Source organism: Odocoileus virginianus, chromosome 17 (genome assembly GCF_023699985.2).
Source record: "Odocoileus virginianus isolate 20LAN1187 ecotype Illinois chromosome 17, Ovbor_1.2, whole genome shotgun sequence".
Classification (NCBI taxonomy): Eukaryota; Metazoa; Chordata; class Mammalia; order Artiodactyla; family Cervidae; genus Odocoileus; species Odocoileus virginianus.
This window is the reverse complement of record NC_069690.1, coordinates 22,322,204-22,350,060: the sequence shown is the minus strand read 5'-3', so window position 1 is coordinate 22,350,060 and position 27,857 is coordinate 22,322,204. Positions and strand designations below refer to the sequence as shown.

The 27,857-nt window shown below is 36.0% G+C and overlaps 1 protein-coding gene across 2 annotated transcripts in view; it reads right to left on the bottom strand.

Annotated features, from left to right (window-relative positions):
* Nucleotides 1–492: 492 nt before the first annotated feature.
* PAFAH1B1 (platelet activating factor acetylhydrolase 1b regulatory subunit 1) overlaps nucleotides 493–27,857 on the bottom strand; it is a 66,068-nt gene continuing 38,703 nt past the window's right edge. For both annotated transcript variants that reach the window (XM_020909761.2, XM_020909762.2), the window contains exons 3-11: nucleotides 16,937–17,021; nucleotides 16,587–16,661; nucleotides 15,519–15,725; nucleotides 10,872–11,040; nucleotides 8,839–8,941; nucleotides 7,907–8,135; nucleotides 6,589–6,690; nucleotides 4,147–4,303; nucleotides 493–3,303 (exon numbers count right to left, since the gene is read on the bottom strand). In XM_020909761.2, the coding sequence (XP_020765420.1) occupies nucleotides 3,230–3,303; nucleotides 4,147–4,303; nucleotides 6,589–6,690; nucleotides 7,907–8,135; nucleotides 8,839–8,941; nucleotides 10,872–11,040; nucleotides 15,519–15,725; nucleotides 16,587–16,661; nucleotides 16,937–17,021 (1,201 nt within the window). In that variant the 3' untranslated portion in view covers nucleotides 493–3,229. The remainder of the gene's footprint in view (nucleotides 3,304–4,146; nucleotides 4,304–6,588; nucleotides 6,691–7,906; nucleotides 8,136–8,838; nucleotides 8,942–10,871; nucleotides 11,041–15,518; nucleotides 15,726–16,586; nucleotides 16,662–16,936; nucleotides 17,022–27,857) is intronic.

Sequence of the window (27,857 nt, the reverse complement as noted above, 5' to 3'; positions counted from 1 at the left end):
GCTTAAGGACTATCAAGCCACCACTGTCAACAAAACGAAATAGTCTTCTAAATAGTTTTTCTTTAAATAAATTAAAAAAAAACTATTTAATGAGTGATATTATCTGGAAGTTCACACAGAAACAGAAAGAGGCAAACGAGGGCAGGGCACTGACACTAAGGAGACCGGGCTTGGTGACCTAGAGCCAAAGCTTCCGGAGACTACAGCGAGTGCCCACAGCCGGGACGGCGTGCTAACACTAGTGAGTTCTGCACCAGTGCTCCGGGCACACAACTGGTCACGCCACAATGGACAGAACAGGACAGTCTCAGTCTCCTACTAAAGTGCAAGATGCCACGTCAAAAAGCAACTACTCTCCAAGCCATGTCTACAACCAGCTTCCGCGGCTCGCGCTGTCAGGAGTGCGGCCAGCACGTCTTGGGCATGTTCTGTTAGGGTGGCACTGGAATGTCTGTTTTTCACACACACAAAAGGGCAATCATCATTGGAGGATGCAGTTCTACCAGCTTTTTATTTCTTAAATAAGTGGCCAATTTGATTGAGAAAGTGACAAAGCAGCAGTGAACCTCTAAACCAATTAATAAATTCCTCTACTTACAATCCAAACCAGTAACCTCATCATTGTACTTATCCCAGGCAAGGCACAGGGTTAGACAGCAGACAGAGAAAACGCAGGAAACAGGAAGAAAGGGCATCAACAGGGCAGTGTCAAACAACAGTGCAGGAAACCTCTGCAAATCTGCTTCCGGATTGTGGATGGATCACTCTCCCCCTCCCTCATTATTCAAACAGGGCTCTTTACACTTGGATCCAGTTGAGGACCATCCCTGAGATTCGACATTCGCTGCTTCGGAAGTGGAGGATGTCTGGGAACTCAACTAAGCAGCAGGCCGTGGCACTCTCCCAACACGGATGACTTGGTTTACAGTGACGGTTTCTCCTCGTGTGTCAGTGAAGTCACTGCAGGCTGCACAGAAAAACCCAGCGACAGCGGCTTTGTTTCCTCCTAAATCGGTACCATTTTTTTTTCCTTTATTGTTCATATCTAGGAGTGATTTCTAGATGTTGTGGCTTACCCTTGAACAATTCGTGTTGCTACATGCTAAAAACGAATTAAAATACAAGACATTTATACATGTACAAACAAATGTTAAAGATGCACCATTTCTATGTATTTATATTTCTTAAAGTAGGACAGGAAATAGCAGCAAACGAGAACAAAGATAATCTTCCATAGCTTCTGTAGAAAAATCCAGTCAGAACAGCTAAGAGGAAATGAAAAAAAGACTTCTCAATGTGAGCAGGGTTGTGAGGCAATATTGTCCTGAAAGTTATCCTACTGTATTTAAGAAATTAGCTTAAGTTGTCATTTTTGTCCTCAAAAATAGTCATTAGTTTTTAAAACACTTTTCCTTCCAGAGACATCTCTCAGGAATTATTAAAAACAAGCCAACAAACAAAAAGACACAAGCTAGACATAAAGCTGCTTCGAGTAAATATATGGCCTATTCTCTGGGTGTGTATCTACAGGACATTAACTCTAACCCTTTGTCTTTTTCAGGAACCAAATTTCCACTGAATACTAAAAAGAATATTTTAAAAAAACCATGTGTAAATGGATAAATGCAATCCAAGATAAATTTCTTTGTTAAACTTTGTTATTTCATTTTCTGTTAACTTTTCAAATGACCTTCTTTAAAAAAAATGTTGGTTAGCTAAGCAGTGGGATTATTTATTAATCTGAAATGGAATATTGTTTCCAAAGTCATAGATAAAAATTCTCTTAAACCTACTTGTAGTGACTTTGGATCACAATATACAGCATATCAGGGATGTGTAAAATGCTCAACAGCCAAATTGGGGGTGGGGGTGATAATGGAAGTGATTTTCTTTAGCTGGGAAAAATTCCCACAGAGTCAGACCTAGTTTTCAGAAGCGTTAAGATCAAAAAGGATTTGTTCTAAAGCATGGTATTTCCACAGCAAGATTTATTCTATTTATATGTTTTAGCACTTCTTCAAAAACCCAGGACCCAAGGACATGGAGGTTGTATGTGTGTGTGTGATATATATATACATATACAGACTTATCCACTCATAGATAGGCCTATATACTCATAAACATTTATATATAAACAAAAGGTGAAAACACAGTACATTTTTATGCACGCTCCATTAAACCCTGTCTTTTTTAATAAACTTGTAAAACACAGTTCAAATCGCTATCAGATTCATGTTGAAGAACAAACTGCTGTATTTCTCCCACTCCCTTAAAATGGGCAAACATAACCTTTTCAATATTTCTTTGTCATTATGTTATGCACATTGCACATCCCTAAAAAACATCAAAAACAAATAGTGATTTGTACCATGACACACTCAATGGGAAGATTAAAATCTACTTGGGAATCACATCACTATACAGTCTAATAGTATGGAGAATACAACTAGAAGTGTGTCTAGTGTGGAAAAGAGAAGCTTAGAGTATTACAGTGTTTTTTTTAACCTGTTTACAAAGCAGTAAGACCCAAATGAAATAAATGATTTGTTATTAGTTGCTGAGATTTTTCTTATTTCAGATTTACAGTCATTTTCTTACATAAATATACCACTAGCCTTTGCTTGATAGGCTGCCAAAACAAATGTATCCCATTGATTTGGGAAATGTGTCATGACAAAAATTCCAATATGTAATCCCCATTAATTACATAGATGGTTCAGAAGATTTTGAATTGTAGCCTTATTATCTAACATCCTTAAAGAAGATTTATTAAGCACACTTAAGTGATGTTACATAGATACACATTTCAGAAAAAGCCCTAATAAACCACCACTTTCCCCCAAATGAGGCCATCAAGTCAGGCACCAACAGACAGCAGAAAGAAAAACAGGAATTAATAATCCAACATAAAATGACACTGTCAACTATTCAGTTTAGTGCCCTAGTTCAATTTATTCAACTTCTGCCTTCTTAGGCCTGGTGTGACCAATGCCAGCCCAGGTTTTTAAACCCTATGGTACTTCTAGACAACGTATGTAAATTTACAGTATACAATTTGGATTCACCATGCATGAATACTTTGTGTGTAACATTTAATAAGCTCAATCTACATCCAGAATAATTTACATGAAAGGACAATATTTATTTAAACAGAGCTCGATGGGGTAACCATGGTATCATCAGAGTGCATCCAGAGGAAAAAAGGGAGAAGGGGCCAAATGAGACTCAATCAACGACACTCCCACACCTTTACTGTTTGATCTACACTGCCAGTAACCACATATGGGGCCGTCTTATGGAAATCTGAAAAAAAAAGAAAGGCTTACTTTAAAATCAGATTGAGCCACAGACAATGTTTAATAAGGCACAAAACAACACGTTCAAATGCCAGGAATACCCATTTTTTCTTCTATCCAGCCACACATCCACCCAAAGCAGATGTATCACAAGCTTACCTCTGAAGAAAAATACCTCCCCCACTATCCTCTTTCCAACTGAGGTTGAATAAACACTGAATTCTAACAGCAGGGACAGCCTCAATGCAGCCATTTACTGAACATTTACTATGCTCAAGGCTTAGTATTAATGCTTTATATTCACGTTTAATCCTCCCAATAATTCTGTAAGGTTTAAGCATTAGCCCTATTCTACTGCTCCATCTTCATTATTAGATCCATAATACCCTAGTGTATTATATTTACTATCTTAAATTCTAAATTCAGGTCCAGATGATATTGAGGATGTTTATTAAGTGTAAATACAATTCTGAGTTCCCAGTACATGGGAGTATATACATGCCAGAGGAAAAAGGTTAAGATTTCCTTTGAGAAACTTACAAACTAGAAGGGAAGAAAAATTACCCTTCGGAGTGGTTAGTAAGCATCCTCTTCATAATTCTAGTTTCCAAAACCAATGTTGTGCAATGGAGAAAGTAATTGTTTTATTATAAGGCTGATGATGGAGAGAGTTAAGGAAAGGAGAATTTCAAACAGTAGGAATCCATAAGGTCTTTTAACCTGTCTTCTCTATTCTGCCCTGAAAGCCCATCTTCATTTCTTACCTGGAAACATCCATAGGGTCAGATTAAACTGTTAGGTCTGGCACTCCAAAACCTAACTGCTCAGAAACCATGTAACTCGTACATACCCAAGGAGGTAACAAAGTGTTCATGCGCATTGAGGGTCTTCATGCATCGTTTGTTCTTGTAATCCCACACACGCAGGGTCTTGTCATCAGCGCAACTCAAAATAAACTTCCCCCCAGAATGGAACAGAACTCCACGTACCCAGTTATCATGACCCACCTTAAAAACAAAAAGTTGTATGACTTAATAAAGGGATAAATAGTTTAAACAGCATCTATGAAAACAGACTGAAACTACATGCACTAAAAATGTCAATGCCATAAAGGCAAAAGGGGGAAAAAAGTCTAGGGAATCCTTCTAGATTAAACGAAATTGGAAACTAACAAGATATGACCAGTAAATGTAACACATATAATACTTAACTAGTTCCTGGATAGTGGCTAAAATACTTATAAAGTACACTACTAGGGTAACTAGAGAAAATTTAAATATATAATGTATTAAATTTCTTCAGTGTGACAACTTTATTAAGGTTTTATAAAATATACTTTAGGAAATACATGTCAAAATATTTGGGGTCAAGTGTCATGCTGTCTACAGGTAACTTTCAAACTGTTCAGCAAAATCTACAATACACATATGGAGAAAAGAAAATGTTGACAACTGGCAACTCTAGATGAAGGATGTGTAGGTATTTATTGAGTATCTTTATTCATCCATTCATCTACCTATATCCCCTGTCCAGCAGTTTCATTTCTTACAATTTATCCTAAGAAATAATTAAGAATGTGTAAGATGACTAATTAGTTAACAAAGATGTTCAACAAAGCACTGTATGTACTGAGTATATCTAACAACATGAGCAAATACCACACACCTTCTAAGTTAAAAGTCTACTGCAAAACAGTATGTATAGTATACCATGTTCACATGTTTTAAAAAAGCCACCATATTCATCTACATAGTAATTTTTTTTTTAACATAGTAATTTAAGAAGAGAGTTTAGAGTAGTCCAGTCCAACAGGATAGCCATTAGCCATGTATGGCTATTTAAATATAAACTAGCATTAAACAATTCAGTTTTTCAGTCTCACTAGCCACATTTCAAATGCTCAATAGTTGTCTGTAGCTAGTTGCTATCATGCTGGACAGTGCATACGCAGAACATCAACACACAAAATTCTAATGGACAGCTCTAATCAGATATACTTGGTAGTTATTAGTAGGTACGGTAAAGTGATCTGAGGGTGATTTTCTTCTATTTTCTTTATCTGTTTATTTCTCAAATTTTCTACAATGTAAATAAACTATACTGCTTTTGTAAAAGAACACCCAAAAAGAGCTAACAGTTAAAAAAAAAAAAAAAATGATCAAGGCAATACATCTTTGTCTTCGGTTTACTTTTCCTTCTTTGTTCTTATTTAAAACACTTTGTTATATTACAGTGATCTCTAAAAGCCACCCACCAATCACTAGAGTTGCAGAAGATTCAATAAAAATCAAAAAACGTTTCTTGGAGCCACACCAAAATAAAGCAGGAAAAAAGAATCTCTTTCAGTTGAAAAACAGGAGGCAGAAACCTCCAGGGAAATTAATGGTGCCCTGTGTTGTTCCAGAAGAAGAGAGCACATGCTTTCTGATTTTTAAATGTAGATCATGTTTTCAAACAGCAACATAGTATATTTGAACTCAGCTCAGAATACTAAGAGGAAAGTTTAATTCTCTAACCAGTTCTTCTTTTTAAAATATACTGCCTATCAATTTTTTTTTTAAATTAGAAATCTAGCATTCTAAGAATGCCAATCAGTTCCTGATGATACTTCCATATGTGTCTACCATATCCCATAGACAAGACAGTCGCTTCAAGGTACGATTAACACCTAAAGAACCTCTAAACAAATATTCATGCCAAATTATAAAAGCTGCCACTGGATTAATGTCCATGGATGCCCTCAGAACTCCTGAAGGCAAACAAGAATGTCCATAGTATCTTCTTATAATTTATATATCCTCATACTAAAATCTAGACGAAATAGGCTCCTAAATGAAATAAAGATCTCCAAGTCATACAGCTAATACTGTTCACGTCTGAATGCTTAAAATAACCAAATAAAACTGGAACATGAGAACAGAGAGTAAGTTAAAAGGATTCATTTTAAAAGTAAATATGAGATCAAGAAGCAGTTTCAAAAAATATAAATGAGTCTGTAGTATTTGTTTTCAACATATTTCATAGGAGATATTACATAATTTTAGAGATACAATGACTAGAATCTCCCTCCTAGCACTGACTGGCTTTGCAGATCCACTGTATAATGTAATATTCTATAGAAATAACCTCCATATCACTGTAATCATGCTCTTAACCAAAAGTATCTTTATAAAGAAGTTATTTTAGAACTTCAAATAATTGAGATTTACTAGGAAATCACAAGGCACCTGACCCCAAAAGATATGCACAGAGTAAAAATGCGAAAGCAGCAGTATAAATTATGCAAACTCACCAGGGTCATAAGGCACATGCCAGTACTGACATCCCACATCTTGATAGTCTTGTCCCTGGATCCGGACAGTAAGAATGGCCCAGGTTTGCCACTTTTTTTAGTCTATAGAAAACATATAAAATCAAATTTCCTGGGCAAGAAGTTAGGTGACTTAAATGACAACTACCCAACAATGATCTGTATTTTTAATTTTGTAAAACTGCATTTTTTGACAAAAACTATGTGTATTTTAGGCATACCACTTATGTTCTGAGCTATGTATACAAATGATTACTACAATCAAGCTAATCAACACAATCATCACCTCAAATTACCACATTTGTGTGTGTTCTGTGAAAAGAACACTAAAGATGTACCCTCTCAGCAAATTTCAAGTATACAATACAGTACTGTTAGCTACAGTCACCATGCTGTACATTAGATATCTAGGACTTACTCATCCGAGGTCACAAAGAGTTGGATACGACTGTTACTGCCCCAGCCGCAATGAATCTATGACGTCGTAAGTAACCACCACCAGGTGGCAGTAAAAAGAAAAAAAACCAAAACCCTGAAAATGCAACTAGCCAGCCAATTAGGAAGAAATTACCCAAAAAGCTTCATTTTGAAAAATAACTGGTGGGGGCAGGTGAGGGTGAGAGTCTTCATTTATTAAGATTAAAAAAAAAAAAAAAAAAAACACCCCACAATAGGAACGTCGCCATAAAAAAGAAATGTCAATTTTGGCTCATACAACTTATTTACAGAAATAATTATTCTGTAATTTTAAAAGTATTAATTACAAAGAATGAAATCATGAGGAGCACAAATGATCAAGAACATCAGAGGACTCCATATGAAATATTCTTCATTTAAAACAAATGCTATTCTTGTTTTTACTTTTTGGCCATGCCACATGGCATGTGGGATCTCAGTTCCCTGATCAGGAAGCTGAGTCTTTTAACCACTGAACCACCACTGAAGTCTTGAGAAAAGCTTTCTCCTAGAAGATGGCTTTAACTTCTCCCGTAAGTTTTATTTTGTATTGGTATACTCTTAAAACAGGGACAATTATAATTAATTTATGATTAATTTAAATGACCACTCCACTTACCCTAACCCTAGCACACATCAAGGGTCAACTGACAGCAACAATAACCACTGGTTAAAAAATATAAACACATCTATCTGCAAGTTGGAAAGAATTTCAAGACTCAGAATTATGAATGCAGATTTTATAATGCATTAAGTGCATGAAAGAGAGATTCGGGGAAGGTCATTTAAGGTTCACAAATAATAATAGAAACAAAATCATGAAACAACACAAATCATACAGTACCTCAGATCCTGTTGCTTCAGAGATGGAAGAATATGAGCTTTCGGGAGCCCAGGAAATGCATTCTACCACATGCTCATGTTCTCGAAGCTCAGCCTTGCATTCCTTTGTTGCTACGACCCACACACGCACAGTCTGATCATTGGAACAGCTGGCTATCAGAGTGCCATCTTGATTTGGCCGCACCATACGTACCCATTCTCTATGTCCTGTAAATGTCTTCACACAGTAGCTGTAAAAAATACATAATAATTTACACTGTGAACAGCAATCACTGGGACCCTTCCCAGAAGCGATACAAAACTAGCTATGCACTGGAACGAAGAAAATTGGCATCATATGCAAGTCAACAGAATACACGTACATTCCTGGTTAATAAAAGAGGAAGACAGGCTGGAAAGTCAAACATCAGTTAAAATAAGCTGATTGAAGTATCATTAAAGAGCTAACCAAATCAAAATCTAGAAGAAAAAAAATAGAAATATAATCTTTTAACTAAGCACACACAGTAAACCTAACAAAAATATTTCTAGCCATGTTGGGGAAAAGGCATGCTCTTACTAATCTGGACAAAACCAGTAGGTTAAGGTTTTATTGTAACAGTCATGTAATTCTAAGCACAACCAAATTAAGCCTAATGGGGCATACCTGCACAAATGTTATTTACATTTTAATTCAACTCTGAGAGATCACCTAAAAGAAGACCACAGAGAAAATAAGCCATTACACAGAAAATGGCTCTCAAGGATATAGAGTTTCTTCCATAATTTCTCTGTTCCTTTTGGGTAGACATTTAGAGATTAAAACTTAAGTTTTAAAATGTTCTGTCATGGTAATCATTCTAGGTTACAGCCAAATTTACTAGAACAATCAGAACATAGTTTTGTTGTATATTATTTCTTTAAGCTGATGCCTTTTCAACTAAATCTACTTACCCAGTTTGCACTTCCCACATTTTTATAGTTTTATCCCTTGAGGCAGATACTATATGATCTCCATTGGGCATGATGGCTACTGAAGAAACATTGTGGTCATGGCCTAAAACACAAAACACAGTTAACATATTAAGCAATATATCACCAAGAGCAATTAAACCTTAATTTACCATGAGATTTCATCACAGGATTTCAAGTATCACAGCTACTTTAAATACAATGGAGTTCATATAAATTTGATAAGAAACTTGGATTTACACAAAAACGCAATGGAATGTTAAGGAATTAGTAACTTAATAAAACAATTCATAATGAAATAAGTAGCCAGCTCAACTTACATTTCTACCTGCACAACTGTTTTAACACATTATTGCCTGGATACCTATTAACGCCATAGGGTGTTCATTTCTGCAACACCCCCGCCCCCCCCCAGCTAATAATGTGTTAAAATCACAGGTAATCAGTGCCATCAGCATTTGAATATATTAATACACCGGATGTTTTTGAGCACTAAAAAACAAACAAAACAAAAATTTCCATGGTTGCTATTCTAAGATATAAAATAGAAATGAGATTTACAGAAACGAACAGAATGAATAAGAAAAACAGGCGTTTGGTTCTATGTAGAAACTAGTGGTTGAAAGCTTTGTTTTTTGTGTTGATGTGCACAGGAGCAAAAAAAAAAAAAAAATTATTCACAATGCTAGTTAGCTATCCTATGGCAAAAAAGCCCCAGAATATTCTCTTAAGTATCACATCATTTAAAGGAATATACAATGACTGGAAAGAACTCTTTAAGTCAGAGCAATAAGATACAGGCTACCTAACAAAACAAACACAGATTTTACAAAGAGATTGAATAAAACTCCTTTAACTGTTAAACTTCTCTAATGCACTTAAATTGGGGAGCGGGGAGCATACTATTCAAATTACACCGTTTATGTAATTGCATAGCTTTCTCAGGTGCTAACATCACTGGATAAACTATTTAAAAATAGTTTATTATTAACACAGTATGTGTTCCTTATATAAAATCCAAATATCCATATTTTATGATGTTTTAAAAAACAACAAAAATCCTTAGTTAGTGACCACCTCCTATGTAGCAGGTACTAAACCAGATGATTCAAGCATACAATCTCATTATCTTCACAAGTCTTATGGCTTCAATTCTTAATTCAATACTTAAGTTTTATTAATCTTACAGACTAAAGAGGTTAAAATTTCCTAACGCCATAAGTAAACAAGTAGGACTCAGAATCCAGGTATCTGATTTCAAAGCCCATGCTCTTTCCAGAAAGCCAAACTGCTTCAGAAAATAGTCTCCAGGACAAGGAGAAGACAACAATGAGACTACAGTTTATGTGGGATATTAAAAAATGAGCAAGGGAACCTGGGTTCCAGCTTTTACTGTATCTACTCTCTAAATTCAGTTTCCCAATTGAGAAAAATGAAAAACAAAAAGAAAAAAACAACCTCAGTAACTTCATTTTCTCTTTTTCTCAAGAACGGATAGATGCCCTAGCAGTTTTTCTCATCCAAAAATATTTGTGAAAGTAACTATTTTATAACCATAAGAGACACTTCCCCAGTGGCTCAGTGGTAAAGAATCCACCTGCCATGCAGCAGACACAGGAGATGCAGATTCAATCCCTGGGTCGGGAAGATCTCCTAGAGAAGGAAATGGCAACCTATTCTAGTATTTTTGCCTGGAGAATCCCATGGACAGAGAAGCCTGGTGGGCTCCAGTCCACAGGGTCACAAAGACTTGGACACAACTACAGTGACTGAGCACGCAAGCACGAAGAGATACTTAAAACCTCAAAACAGACAACTCTCAATGACCATGACGATCCATGGATTATCTCTATCATATGCTCCCCCACTGACACAGTAAGGACTGAATGAAGGGAACCTGCACATTGTTAGAAAACCTTATCCTTCTCCCTGCTGCAGTACTATGTTAGAAACCATTATCCTTCTTCCCCCCGCAGTACTATGTTAGAAACCGTTATCAAAATGCTACGCCTTACCATGCATGGTTCTGATGCATTCAAAGCCCTGAAAATCCCATAGCTTAATGGTCATGTCTGCAGAACATGAAGCCAGAAGCTTGCCACTGTGGTCGAATGAAATATCCTGTACAGAGTCTGTATGCCCCTTAAGAGTTCGTTCAAAATCTCCAGTCTCATAATCCCACACCTGTCAAGTGAACAGAAAATCGGTTAGCATCACATCATTCCTTTCTCAGTTCACATTTGCACTCGGCACGCCAGTCTGGCACTTTACTAACTGAGCAAGTAACAAAGGATAACCATCTTAGAATCATCACATCTTCAAGCATAAATTGGTCTTTTCTCTACAGAGAAAAACGATTATTAAATAAACCTCTAAAAACACATTTAATCTAATCATGCTAGTGACTGCCACAGAACAGAGTCCTGTCTCAGCCTGACAGCAGGGGACAGACAGGTTAAAAAGTAAATGTAAGTACCAAAAGAAGAAAAAAAAAATTTCATGAGCCTATGACATGAATTTATATGTAGAATATTAGGGGATGATAAAGGAATACCCAATTCTACTAGACAAGCAGAGCTCAGACATCTAAGAAGTCAAAGAAAGACTTTACAAGATGTAACTGTCTTTAAATAGCAGATTAACAGAAGCATATGGTCATTTTGATGTAAAAGCACTGAGCCACAGTCACATTTTTAAAGGTAATTTTTCTAAGATGATAAAAATAATGAACTATCAAGAATAATAATTATTATAAACACATCTCAAGAACACACTGAACTTCTATTCTGGTGGTCAAATGCTAGTCTTAAGTCTGTAACTAAAACTAATTACGTACATGCTCTAAAATCAAATGGCTGATTCCATTCTTCCTTGGCATTCTGTTTAAATTCAGTCATAGTTCTAGCAAATTTCTGAAGAATCCTTGGAATTTTCTACACAGAAAATCATGTTATCTGCAAGTAACATTTGCAGGTAATACTTCTTCCTTTCCAATCTGTATGCCTTTTATTTCTTCTCTACTGCACCAGCTAGGCACTCTAATACAAAGGTGGATTTAAGTGGTCATTGATCCCGGGACTCAAGGGGGAAGAACTGCTTTCCACCATTAAGTATTAATATTTAGTCCACTGTGGGTTTACCAGATACCTTTACCTTTTATCAGGCTATGGAAGCTCCCTCCCTAGCTTGTTGAGAGTTTTTATCATGCTTTTCCTGAACCTATTTTTTTTTTTTTTAACTGATATGTTATATCACACCAATTAATTTTTAAATATAGAACCAATCTTGCATTTCGGGATGAACCCTACTTGGTTATGACATACTAATTACCCCGTTTATGAACTGCTGGATTCAATTTGCTTATAATTTGTTAAGGATTTTGCATTTATGTTCATGAATGTTACTGTATCAGTCCACAGGTTTTTTTTTTTTTTTTATTATCTTTACCCATTTTGATATCTAATTGTTTCAACACCAAGAGTTCAGGTGAATACTTTACATTCTGAACGGTAAGGTGTGACATTGAAGTTCACTTTCATTTCAGTTAACTTTGTTTCCATGAATTCATTAAAGAACACTGAAGCATCTTCCTCTAAAATATTAATAAATATACCCAGAACCATGTCTCTTCATAAATGGTAAGCAAACACGGTAATGTAGTGTTTATAAATGTCAGGAATTAAAGATAATCAATTTTTTCTCAACTGAATATTTACCTTTTGTATGATTATAAAATAAATGCTCATGATAAAAAAATCTATAATGTACTGATATAAAGGCAATAAAAATATCCACTCTCCTACCAATGGTATGATTTTTGTTTTTTCTATGCTTTTTTTAAAAAAAGTACAGTGACTATGTATACTTCATTAACCCAATTTTTCCTTTGTGTCTTATTGTAAGAATTTTTCCATGCCATTAAAAATTTCTTTTAGCAAATGTTCTTTTAGAACTAATTCCTATTATTTTCTAAATAAAAAGGAAATTTTTTTCATTACTGTAGAAAACGTTATAGTGAAAACTTTTGAATATTGAAAAATATCCATCCTCATTCTGCAATACTTAGGTCAGACAGTGATGGTTGAAAAAGAATTTTGAGTCAAAAACTAAGTTTTTTAGCCCTTCATATATTCTGCTAAAATTGTCCTCTTGTAAGACTGTATCAAATGTAATGACAAGGCCTGCTTCATCAAATTCTTTTTTTTTTTTTTGCTTCATCATATTCTTACCACAACTGGGAACTCTCATTTAAAAAGTAAAATATTGGGGGCTTCCCTGGTGGCTCAGTTGTCAAGAATCCACCTGCCAATGCAAAAGACACAGGTTTGATCCCTGATCCAGGAAGATTCCAAAGGCTGTGGAGCCAACTAAGTCCGTGCGCCAACTAGCCTGTGCTCTAGAGCCTGGGAGCTGCAACTATTGAGCACACATGCCACGACAACTGCAGCCTGCACTCCACAGCAAGAAAAGCCATCACAATGAGAAGCCCACACAATGCCCGCAACTAGAGAGTACCTCCTGTCTGCCACAACTAAGGAAAAGCCAGCACAGCAATGACCACCCAGCACAGACAAAAACAGAAATAAAATAAAAAATAAGTAAAAAACCAAAACTAAAATAGCTTGCTAGATTCGACATGTATTTTATTTTTTTTTTTTTTTTTTTTTTTTTTTTTTTTTAATTTTTTATTAGTTGGAGGCTAATTACTTTACATCATTACAGTAGTTTTTGTTATACATTGATATGAATTAGCCATGGATTTACATGTATTCCCCATCCCAGTCCCCCCTCCCACCTCCCTCTCCACCCGATCCCTCTGGGTCTTCCCAGTGCACCAGGCCCGAGCACTTGTCTCATGTACCCAACCTGAGCTGGTTATCCGTTTCACCCTAGATAATCGACATGTATTTTAATTTACACTTCTTCTATTCTTAGTGATGAGGCCAAAGCTCTATTCTTGGTTCTACTGAGAATTCCATGGACAGAGGAGCCTGGAAGGCTACAATCCACGAGGTCGCAAAGAGTTGGACATGACTGAGTGACCAACATTTTCTACTATCAGTAATGAGGCCAAAGCTCTATTGTTGGTTATTTTTCCTTCCTCTATGAATTACCTGTTCATGTCCTATAGTCTACTTTTTCTATTGAGATGTTACTGTTTATCATACTTGTTTGAATTCTATAAAGTTGGCAATCCGTCCTCTGCTTTACTAATTGAAGGTATTTTTTCAGTTTTGTTTGCTGTTTTTCTTAATATTTAAGAACTAATTCTAAGTGACAACCGGAAATAACGTTTCAGAAATTTAAATGATGCAATTAAAAGTCATTAAAAATGACAAAAAATGATGATTTCATTAGAAACATAAGTATTTCTAAAATAAGTTTAATCAAAAAAGGAAATAAAAACTACAAATGCTTGTCATTAACAAAACAGCCATGTATACACATTAAATAAAGACTAAATGGAAGAGAGAATTTTAGTAGTTGTTGAGATATGTGTTATGGTTATATATCAAGCTTCTAAAACTTCCATTTGTAATATTTTAAAGTAGACTCAATAGATGGCACCTTAGCAGTTTTGTTTACGTTTTTATACCACTGCTGCAAAATCAAAGGTTAAGACTGAGCTTTCCATCTATTTGACAAGCCTATCTTAACCCCATGCTTCATGACAGGAGTGCAGTTTTAAGTAGACAAGACTATCATAAACTTAATGAATTAAATACATGTCAACATAATTTGAAAGATAATATATTAGTGTATTAGATAGGTAGTCATCTCAGCCTATAGAAATATGTAATGCAAATATGTATATAAGACTCTCTTCAAATCACTTGGCAGCATGTCCCATCGATCACCAGCCCACAGAAAGAAAGGAGGCCACTAATTTAGAAACTAAAGCAACCACAAAAGGAAAACATACAACCTGTTTAATTTGAAGAACGGGTTAAGTACATACATTTAAGTCATGCCAGCATTATATGCTGACTGTTGCTATGTGATAAATACAATCTTGGCAATCTACTCACATTTTCTTAGCTATACTTCTACAAATGAAAGTTAAAATCTACAACTAAATCTGAAATAATCTTTAGAGAAATGTACTTAAAATTTTAAAACCATGTTTTACTCATCTTTCTGTACATGGTTTATACAACTGTCACTGTATTGTGTCTGAATCAAAGGAAACTATAAAAACAACTTTTTTCCTTATTAAAAAAGTCCTCTATTGAATTCTTTTGCACAATACATTCATCCCCTGAATTACTAGTTTTATAATCCTATATTTGCATCTATCACTTCTGCTTATTCGTTCAGTTCAGTCGCTCAGTTGTGTCCAACTCTTTGTGACCCCATGAACCGCAGCACGCCAGGCCTCCCTGTCCATCACCAACTCCTGGAGTCCACCTAAACCCATGTCCATTGAGTCGGTAATGCCATCCAACCATCTCATCCTCAGTCATCCCCTTCTCCTCCTGCTTATAAATAAGGCAAATACTTACACTTCCAGTCTTCAAGAAGAAAAGTTACTCAAGCACTAGGTGACCTATTATTGTCCAATGTTAAATTGATGACACCCAATTTTCTCAAATTAACATTTAAAGTTGCTTTGTTTAACAATTATCCTATTGTACATCTTTCAATTTTGAAAGAAAAACTACCTTAATTGTAGCATCCTCTGAAGCAGAGACCATAACACTGAACACAGGATGGAAAATGACTCGAGTGACTGGACTCCTATGACCACTCAATGCATATTTTTCTGGTGGACGGGGAATCCATTCTTTTGGGTCTCTTTTTTGACCAAGAGGTCCACCCGACGTAAATTCTTCTTTTGCTTCATTTAGCTTTGATTCTAATTCCATAACCTTAAGAAGGAACACACAGCAGTTATATACAGATAGATTCTGATAAAATTTTATATCTGGTATTTTTAGAAACTGCCTTTATTTTGCATCCATATATGCAGAATAAAATTTTAGCAATTTACAAAGCATTTGTTAGATTTCACTGAAAATTATCTGTATTACATATCATTAAAATCTTAGTGGGGTGACAAAACTGCACACTGAGAAAAACTCAGTACGATTGTGTCTTAACCCCTTAACTCAAAGCAGAATTTGGAAGGTGCTGGATACAACTCGAGGAAGAGAAGGAAACCTATCTTTATCCCTTCTAATTCTGCCACCCTTAGTAAATTCTTTCCAAACTTCATTTACATTGTACCTGTTAACCAGAATATTCATAATAAAAGCTAACATTACTGACATCTATGTGCCAAGCACTTTCCTAATAAGGACTTTTTATGGATTAAATCACGTTATAACAACATTATTCATTCTAACTTTGCCTACTTAAAAGTACAAATTTTAGGACCAGAATATTACTTACTGCCCTCACTTAGCAGATCAAAGCTCAGAGAAGAAAATGAAACTAAGAGCACATTTTAGTGCTCTTTTCCTAGCATCATATTGGTTCCATGTGTTCTTCCCATCTAAGTGTATAAATGGGTTCTTCAGTACCAATTCCTTGAAGTCAGGGCTGTGTTACATTCAACCCAGCCAGTACTCCTGTTTGCATACGTTAGCAATGTACCAGCAATGGTCTGTATATGTCATAATGCATAGAAATGTATTTTTATTTACCCTTTTTAAGGTTAAACATAATTGCTAATGCAGAAAAAAATTTATTATGTTGATACTTTCAAAGTTTATATTTGATTTTGTTACCTTCTTTTGTAATCTAATAACAGATGTCCATTTTTTTTCCAAAAGACCAGCATATTTCTTATCTAATTCTTCATTCTAGAGAAAAAAAAAAAAAAAGATAAAAAAAAAAAAGAAAGAAAAAAGGGCTCAAATACAAAAGCTCAAGCCATACACACCATTCAGTCTCTAAGCCCAAACATTATCTGATCACACAAAGAAGGTGTGTATCAGGGGGTGAATTTCAAGTTCAGTGCCAAGTAAAACCATAACAAATGACAAGATTTTGAATAACTGAGGTGACTGCTAACTACTGATACTTCAATAAAACCTACTCATCAACTATATGAGTAACTGTAAAAAGTCAAACATACCATATCTAATTCAGCTTCCTTTTTAAAAACTGAATATGCTTCTTCATAGCCATTTGAACGAAGATAATCTGCTATAGCTCGATTTCTGAAAGACAACAAATTCAAATGACTCTTAATAAACTCTCATTTCCATGCTGAAGAAAGTATTTTTTAAAAACTTTCATAAACCTTAAGACACTCTTATTTTAAGATTACCCTTCAAATCATACAATCATAAGAAAATGAACCACCAACCCCACAAAAGCCTCTAAAATAGTTAACCCTTCATAACATCCGTAAGATTGTAACACTATTCTTGAACTTTTAGTTATATTTCTAATGCACTGTTTACCTTACAAGTTGTAAGATCAAGACCTGGCTTATATAACTAGTTATCATTTTGTGACAGTAATTATCAATTTTGTTCATGTTTACACTTAGCCCTCCTGTACTATTAACACTTGTTATTCTTACACACACTCAAGGACTAGCAAGTGAAATTTACTTTTTTAAGGAGAATTGTTCTGCTAAAATTATAATTAGTATTTTAATATTAGAGACAACTTTAAACCATGAGAGTGGGTGGGAAAAAGGCACAAGCTACAAACAGTACAGTATCATAGAATGAGAAATTAATTTAAAATTATAAGGTTAGAACATCACATTTGTGGGCCATGGGATTGAAGAAAGTAGAGTAGTAGTATTGTGAGTCTGTGTGTGCTTCTCATAAAGCTGTACCTTCTGGCCTGTTTTATTAATGGATAAATTAATGATTCCTTCAGAAATAAATTCTTTACATGAACCTGTAAATAGTACTACTTTGTAATTTCCAAGCAGTTCTATTTGGGCCTTCTGAATACAAATAGAAAGGCAATGACTCTCTCAAGATAATTTCATCAAATACTGTGCTGTCAAAGCCTATATTACAAACTAACTTTCAACAAATAAATTACCCTTTGCTAAGAATATCCCAAGTGGTAAGGAAAACAAAGACGCTAAAAGACATCTATCTATCTCTCAGCTTTATTTCCTTCTCCAGGCAACAAAGGGGAAAACATCAAGGGTTTAAAAAATCTTACGTAGTATTTGTAAATACTCGTTGTTCCTACGCAGCTCTACCCCTTCCTCAGAGTCAAGCCTGAGTGCTGGAACTCTGCCTGAACACACTGCACACAGCTTACAATTGTGAAGCTCATATAACAGACAATATGTACATGTAACATGTACAAATTATAGCAATTATTATCTTAATGGACTTTGTTTTGGTAAAGGATAGATAAATGATGATACTTTTATAGGTAAAAATTATTATTAAAGGGAGAAGAAACTATATCCTTTCCCTTACTAAAAAAATCCCAATATTTTGCGATTAACACTAACATAGGTCAGCACAGGTCACTCATACCATTTTCTCTGCCTATACATTCACATCACCATGTATGCTTTAATCAAGTCACATATCTGTTCATTTCATTCAATACACTGAAAATCTGTCAGTAAATATTCATTTATGATATCATAGTTGTTAATATTCAAGCAATTAACAGACATACCAGATTTTATTTAAGCAATCATCTATTGCTAGACTTACAGGTTGTTTCCAATGTTTCAGCATTTAAAATAATGTTACAAATAAGTATTCATATAGTCAAAGTCTTTCAAACATCTTTACATTTAAGTCAAAAGATGCTACAGACTGAATATTTGTATACCCCACAAATTCTTATGTTGAAACCTAACCCCCCAAGTAACGGTGTTTGGAAGAGAGGCCTATGTGAGGACGTATAACGTGTATAAAAACTTTTCTATAAAGTTTTAAATCTGAAAAACAGCATTCACTGTCTCTTTTGATCCTAAAACCATGCTGCTATATTAGGTAGAAAAGTGCATAACCCCTATATTACATAATAGAGAGACTGATACATTCAAGGTCATAGAACAGGTAGTGAAGCAATTTAGGATAATAATCCCATCAATATTTACTGAGCAGGTGGGGAAGAAACTGGCCAAATAGGTGGAACACTACCTCCCTTCTTTTTTTTATTTTTCCATTTATTTTTATTAGTTGGAGGCTAATTACTTTACATCATTACAGTAGTTTTTGTCATACATTGAAATGAATTAGCCATGGATTTACATGTATTCCCCATCCCGGTCCCCCCTTCCACCTCCCTCTCCACCCGATCCCTCTGGGTCTTCCCAGTGCACCAGGCCCAAGCACTTGTCTCACGCACCCAACCTGGTGATCTGTTTCACCCTAGATAATATACATGTTTCAATGCTGTTCTCTTGAAACATCCCACCCTCGCCTTCTCCCAGAGTCCACAAGTCTGTTCTATACATCTGAGTCTCTTTTTCTGTTTTGCATATAGGGTTATCGTTACCATCTTTCTAAATTCCGTATATATGTGTTAGAATACTGTAATGGTCTTTATCTTTCTGGCTTACTTCACTCTGTATAATGGGCTCCAGTTTCATCCATCTCATTAGAACTGATTCAAATGAATTCTTTTTAATGGCTGAGTAATATTCCATGGTGTAAATGTACCACAGCTTCCTCATCCATTCGTCTGCTGATGGGCATCTAGGTTGCTTCCATGACCTGGCTATTATAAACAGTGCTGCGATGAACATTGGGGTGCATGTGTCTCTTTCAGATCTGGTTTCCTTGTACACCTCCCTTCTTTAACTGGAGTTGTTCAATTTTCATATACTTCCATATACTAAATTTCATAAATTTTTTTTCCATAAATGTTTTTAAAGTGTTAGAAAGTCCAACACACAAACTTTTAAAAATCCAAATACAGCTGATTTATAATGTTGTGCCAATCTCTGCTGTATAGCATAGTGACTGAGTTATACATACACACAGACACTTTTTTAAAATATTCTTTTCCATTATGTTTTATCCCAAGAGACTGGATACAGTTCCCAGTGCTATACACTAGACCTTGTCGTATATCCATTCAAAATGAAATAGTCTACATTTACCAACCTCCAAGTCACAGTTCATCTCTTTCCCTCCCCCTCTCCCTCTTGGCAACCACAAATCTAATCTCTGTGAGTCTGTTTCTGTTTTGTATATAGGTTCATCTGTGCCATAATTTTAAGATTCCACATATAAGTGATATCATGTTTTTCTCTTTTTGACTTATTTCACTTAGTATTATAATCTCTAGTTGTATTCATGTTTCTGCAAATGGCATTATTTTGTTCTCTTTTATCACTGAGTAGTATTCCATTGTATATATGTATCACATCTTCTTTATTCATTCATCTACCAATGAATGGATAGGATGTTTCCATGTTTTGGCTTTTGTGAATAGTGCCGCTATGAACACAGGGGTACCCCTCTTTTTGAATTATAGTTTTGTCCAGGTATATGACCAGAAGTAAGATTGCTGGATTATACAGTAATTCTATTTTTAGTTTTTAAAAGAAACTCCATACTGTTTTCCATAGTGGCTGCACCAACTTACATTCCCACCAATAGTATAGGAGGGTTCAATTTCTCTACACTCTCTCCAGCATTTGTTATTTGTAGACTTTTTAATGATGGGCATTCTGACCAGCCTACACACAAATTTTTGAAACCAAGAATGACTCACGCTTTTAACCAGTAGGCTTTTGTTTTGGTAACAGACTAGATGTGGGACATGGGAGAAAATAGTTGATTCACAAGTTTTTGGTACATGGTAATAAAATTTACTTGGACAGAAAACATAGGAGAAGAAGAGGGGGAAAAAAAGGGGAGGCAGGAATATAGTTAGTTCAGTTTTAAATCTTTTGACCTGAAGTGGCTATAAGACATTTAAGTGTAGATATATGATAAAGAAGGTAATTGAATATACAGATCAAAAGCTTAAGAGATGGATTTGATTTAAGGAAAAGAATCTGGGAAAATTAGTAAGTAGTAGTGTTTCAAACCGTAAGTGGTAAAAGACACTTTGGAAGAAGGTACATAATGTGAAGATAAAAGGAAAGTAGAAAGTAAATGACAGAACCTTGAGAGATATCAAACTTGTTAAGAAGCCATCAGAAAGTGAAGAATCGTGTTATAGTACAAGAATTAAGAGATGTCAGCAAGCCAATGGAGAAGGACGTTTCAAAGAAATGGAAATCACTACCAGTGACAAAGATCTGAGAGAGGTAAAATCTAGTTTAAAGAGTGACCAAGCAATCTGGCTATTCAGAGGTCCCTGCTGACTTAGCAAGTACAGCTTCAGAACGTAATGTAGCCTCAGTATTCTACTCTACAATAAGGCTTAAAATGAGCACTGTAAAATACTGGAGTTGGGGAGGAGCAGTGAGACTTGAGAATACCAGGCATGTGTTCTCTATCCAATGGAAGTTAAATATCTAGTTAGTAACCATATTTACATTTAACAGTTTAGAAAAAGAGAGGTATTACATGGCATTCAGTTCAGTTCAGTTCAGTCGTTCAGCCATGTCCGACTCTCTACAACCCCATGGACTGCAGCATGCCAGGCCTCCCTGTCCATTACCAACTCCTGGAGTCCACCCAAACCCATGTCCATTGAGTCGGTGATGCCATCCAACAATCTCATCCTTTGTCGTCCCCTTCTCCTGCCCTCAACCCTTCCCAGCATCAGGGTCTTTTCCAATGAGTCGGCTCTTCATGGCCAAAATACTGGAGTTTCAGCTTCAACATCAGTCCTTCCAATGAATATTCAGGATTGATTTCCTTTAGGATGGACTGGTTGGCTCTCCTGGCAGTCCAAGGGACTCTCAAGAGTCTTCTCCAACACCACAGTTCAAAAGCATCAATTCTTCGGCACTCAGCTCTCTTCACAGTCCAACTCTCACATCCATACATGACTACTGGAAAAACCACAGCCTTGACTAGATGGACCTTTGTTGGCAAAGTAATGTCTCTGCCTTTTAATATGCTGTCTAGGTTGGTCATAACTTTTCTTCCAAGGAGCAAGCGCCTTTTAATTTCATGGCTGCAATCACCATCTGCAGTGATTTTGGAGCCCAGAAAAATAAAGTCAGCCACTGTTTCCAGCCACTGTTTCCACTATTTCCCCATCTATTTGCCATGAAGTGATGGGGGGAGGCCATGATCTTACTTTTCGGAATGTTGAGTTTTAAGCCAACCTTTTTACTCTCCTCTTTCATCAAGAGGCTCTTTAATTCCTCTTCACTTTCTGTCATAAGGGTGTTGTCATCTGCATATCTGAAGTTATTGATATTTCTCCCAGCAATCTTGATTCCAGCTTGTGCTTCATCCAGCCCAGCGTTTCTCATGATGTACTCTGCATAGAAGTTAAATAAGCAGGGTGACAATATACAGCCTTGACATACTCCTTTTCCTATTTGGAACCGGGCTGCTGTTCCATGTCCAGTTCTAACTGTTGCTTCCTAACCTGCATACAGATTTCTCAAGAGGCAGGTCAGGTGGTCTGATTACTCCCATCTTTTTCAGAATTTTCCACAGTTTGTGGTGATCCACATAGTCAAATGCTTTGGCATAGTCAATAAAGCAGAAATAGATGTTTTCCTGGAACTCTCTTGCTTTTTCAATGATCCAGCAGATGTTGGCAATTTGATCTCTGGTTCTCCTGCCTTTTCTAAAACCAGCTTGAACAACTGGAAGTTCACGGTTCATGTATTGCTGAAGCCTGGCTTGGAGAATTTTGAGCACTGCTTTACTAGTGTGTGAGATGAGTGCAACTGTGTGGTAGTCTGAGCATTCTTTGGCACTGCCTTTCTTAGGGACTGGAATGAAAACTGACCTTTTCCAGTTCTATGGCCACTGCTGAGTTTTCCAAATTTGCTGGCATTTTGAGTGCAGCACTTTCACAGCATCATCTTTTAGGATTTGAAATAGCTCAACTGGAATTCCATCACCTCCACTAGCTTTGTTCGTAGTGATGCTTCCTAAGGCCCACTTGACTTCACATTCCAGGATGTCTGACTCTAGGTGAGTGGTCACACCATTGTGATTATCTGGGTCATGAAGATCTTTTTTGTATAGTTCTTCTATGTATTCTTGCCACCTCTTCTTATTCTGCTTCTGTTAGGTCCATACCATTTCTGTCCTTTATGAGCCCATCTTTGCATGAAATGCTCCCTTGGTATCTCTAATTTTCTTGAAGAGATCTCTAGTCTTTCCCATCCTATTGTTTTCCTCTATTTCTTTGCCCTGATCACTGAGGAAGGCTTTCTTATCTTTCTTATCTCTCCTTATCTATTCTTTGGAACTATGCATTCAAATGGGTATATCTTTCCTTTTCTCCTTTGCTTTTCTCTTCTCTTCTTTTCACAGCTATTTGTAAGGCCTCCTCAGACAGCCATTTTGCTTTTTTGCATTTCTTTTTCTTGGGGATGGTCTAAAATATCATAATACTGAATTATCAAAGAGCAAGGGAATATAAACAAAAATACAGCAAATAAAGCTGAAGTTTAAATATGTATGATATCATTAGGAGAAGTACAACATACTGATGATGTACAAAGTCTACAACCTAGTCCCAGAACAGTCTAGTCAACTTTATTTCCACATCAAATACCAGGTGCCCGTGGCCAAGTAACTAGCACCGCTGCCCCTGTTACCTCGCCACTCAACATCTACACCAACTGAAGTGATACTGAGAAGAAGGAACCTCCAACGCAGGCAAGGTGTACCACCATCACTTAAAGAAAGAGTAAATAAGACTGAAGAATCTGTTGGTTCTAACAAAAGCCTAAAGGGTGCTTCTAGAGTTTGCTACTAATTTCAGTTGAGAGTTGATCTTCATCACTTTATTAATGAGGAAAGATGCATACCCTTGAAAACAGAAGGGCACCAAAGCACAAGTTTATAATAATCTCTCAAAGAAACTTAATATACGAGTTAAGTAAATCTACTAAGCCTTCAGATATGAAGGAAAACAAGTATCACTAGAATCAAAGAAAAATTCAGACAGTAGAACCAAAACCATTAAAGCCATGTAGAATCACAGAAAATGGCTGAAATCAAAAGAACAAACTGAGATGGAAGGACTTTATCTATGAACAAACAGAACTGGTTAGAATTTACACTAACATATGGAACAGTACCAAACTGGACATAGTCTACTGCTCTCCTTTGAAACTGCTATATAAGAAATGAGATTCTGTTTTTCTAAACTATTCTTAAGTTTATTAAAAATGCAAAGATTGTACTTTAAGCATTTTAGTTGACTTCCTACATGCTCTTCATTCTTAAATAACTCCAAGATAATTTTTCTAGTTGTAGTATCAGTAGTGTTTGTAGGATCAGTCATACATAACATCCCACCACTACCAACCCATACATAACCTCAAATTCGTATAGAGATAAGAGTATCAAAAGTTATTCTAAATGCTAGTTAAACAAAAACGACTCTAAAAAGATTGGATAGCATCAACAATAAAAGCAGAATACTTCAGGGTCCCCAGCATTTCTTACCAACAAAACTGAAGCAGAGAGAATTACAGAGCATGCACTACAGGGGACTGAGGCGGAAGCTGTTTTTCAAAGGTAAAGACACCAAGGCTCATAGAGCTTAACTGACTTTTTTTTTGGCTAATAAACGGTGAAGCTGAGAATCAAAATTCAGGTCTTCTGAAACCAAAATGACAATAACAGTGTTTCTTCAAACTGTGTACTCTGGTACTCTAAGGCTGAATAAAAATGTTCTAGGAATTCTATAGTTAAATTTTATTGTTTATATGAGGTTAAGTGAGAAACTGACAAATAGATGTCTTCTTACCAGGTCCATCACAAAAGACATTGATCTCACCTATTCAGGAATGAGGAAAGCAATGGGGTTAATGTACACTGCCCTAATAGGCTGCAGTGGCCCTATGAATCCGGGATCCCTACTGGGTTAGGAGGACACACTACCAGGATAATGAGAAGACCCAGCAGGATCAAGCATGCAGGTTCATGCCACCAGGAGCACATCATCGTCTTTACTGCTCTGCTCCAGAACACAACCCTCACAATGACCCAGGCAATGCCATTTTAGACAAACACCAAGATGAATTACATAGTCCTGGTGAAGATGTGAATAAAGTTCACTGCAAGTGCAGAGACACTATTGCAGGTCATTCACAAACTGCTGCATACAACATTAACCAACTCTCAGACAGGCAGGTAACATGGCTTCTTAAGTATGCTATAGTCCCCACTGAGACTCTGGGGAAAGGGCAGTATTGATAAGGTAAATTCTCGGTCATAAGTCTTATACCTCTCCAAACTCCTGTGCCCTGACAAAGGATTGTAACAATCATCCTTCATCATCACATTTGAATATATTTCAAAAAGGTAGGCCAGGATTCAACTACTACCAGTTCTGGGACAAGTAAAGCACAGCAAGAGGTTACAATGAGACCTAATTCTGACAGTGATGAAGTAAAGGAAAATAAAATTTAGGTAAATCAGGGTAAGTGGACTTTTATCTTCATCATTAAGTAAAAGAACAGGTACCTGGTATACTGAGGGGAACTGGGAATGAGAATATGATGAAGATCTCAATGTCTATATGATCAAATGCTTCAACATTCTTGATTTTAGACCATTCCTTAACAACAGAAAGGTCGTCATTAATATTAAAAAAGATATCTTATTAATATTTTAAAAAGAAATCCCTCAAACCTTCAACCAATAAATAATATTGTTAATGGTAAAACACCAGAAATATTTGCATTAATGCCAAGAAAAGAATGCCTATAATAACTATTATTTAAAATTGTTCCAAAAGTGATCCACGTAAGTAATAGATATAAACACTGGAAATGAGATTAAGGTATGACAGAAAAGGCTGAAAGATAAGACAGAAACATTATGAAGGACATGCAAGGCAAGAAAAAGCACTTTAAGTGACATTTTTAAAAGACTTACTTATCAGAAGCATATAGGAAGATTAGATGGGATACCAACTAAATAAACAAAAAGCATCATAAGTAAGCCCCAAAGTATAAAAGTAAAGATCACTTAAAATCAGATCATATTCACAACAGACATCCCTAGAATACTTGGTTAAAAAAACTGGTATGGGTCAAGTCATAATATACGGTTGTCATTCCAGTGCTGCCTGATGAATCATTCACTTGTCCATAGTCTCCCTTCTGTATTCTCAAGTACTTAATTGTATCCCACCTTCCAGCTGACCATCAACTTCACCAAAAAAAAAAAAAAAAAAACGGAGCCACTCAGCATACAACTTTCTCAACTTCCCTAACTTTATTTGCGGCACTGCCCTTCTCTCTTTTCAGCATGACTTCTCTTTCAATACAATCTTCTAAAATACAATCAAATAGTTCAGTGAAATGAAATGTCATGACGCAATAAAAGTTCTGCAGCTCTGTATGAGTTCGACAGAAAATCAACAATTTTGACACTGATGACCACATCTTTATTACCTTTAGAGATGCCTACATCTCAATAAATGCTGAAATATGTATCTTGAAACATTAAGCAATTTTATAATCTTGGTTTAATTTCACAAATGAAATATGTTTTATTTACTGTTTGACAAGTCTAACATTAACAACAGAAAATACCAGTACCTCCTACAGTATGTGTGCTTAGTCTCTAGGTCATGTATGACTCTTTGCAACCCCATGGACTGTAATTATCTTTTATTTTGGAATGATCAGAATATGATGCATTCTACTGAATGAAATATTTCAATTAAAAGCTTTCAAAGAATAAAAAGATTAAATATAACACAAACTGAGAATACTTTAATCTTCCTTTGAAGACTCAGAAGGGCTCATATTCTATCACCCCAAGGAAATATAAAGGCAGCAGAACCTCAAAACAAGCTAGATGAAAGCAACATATTAAGTGTATGTCTAAATATATACTTATATTTATAGTCAATGAAAATATAGTTTAACATTTAAAAAAATTTGAAATTGAAAGGGTATGAACTACAGTTATAGTCTCATTTCAGTCCCAGCACTCAATTCATATATTTTGCCTTTGTTGCCAAGTATGAAGAGATTCTAATTCACACAGGTAGCAGTGTTCTCCTATGTATAGACATAATTTTAGTTTGCAGTGAAGTACAGATGTTTACTCTTTTTTTAAAGACCAGGACAGAGTCACTTTCTAACAGACACTAAATATATACAATGTTAAAATACATGCAAAGAAAAAACTTGAATCCCTCAAATAACTGAAGAAGTTTAAGTTTTCTGAAGCAAACGTGAAAGTGAAGTTGCTCAGTCTTGTCTGACTCCTTGCGACCACATGGACAGTAGCTTAAAAGGTTCCACTGTCCAAGGGATTTTCCAGGCAAGAATACTGGAGTGGGCTGCCATTTCCTTCTGCAGATCTTCCCAACCCAGGGACTGAACCCTGGTCTCCCGCATTGTAGGCAGATGTTTTACTGTCTGAGCCACCAGGGACGTCTTCTCTAAAGCAAAACACAGCTTAAAAATACAGCAACAAAAAGACATGAAGGAACCTCAAAATGCATACTGAAAAAAGTCATTCTGAAAAGCCTCATACCATGTGATTTCAACTTTCCAGAAATGGCAAAACTAGAGTAAAAAGATGGGTGGTTTCCAGGAGCTTTGAAGAGAGCAATGGACAAGCAATCACGGGGGAGTTCTAGGGCTCCTGTCTACAGGTAAAGGGGGATTTAAGAGAAGGGTTAAGGGAATTAGCTTTATATGTGCCAGCCAGAATTAGCCAACAAAGACAAACAATAAATTATCCAAAAAAGGCCTGAGATGACTTGAGGAAGATTTAGCTCACCTAAGAAGGACCTGGAAAACGAAGAGGTAAAACGCCCCAAGAGCATACTAATTAGGTAGAAACGTGTACTGAGACAGCACACTCAATTTCAAGCTATTCCAGCTTCATAACTCCACAAAACAGAACTATACTCAAAAATGCCACAAAGGACCCAAGCAAATTTTCTTAAGAGAAGAGGAAAAGTAGCAAAGCAAGTAAAATAGA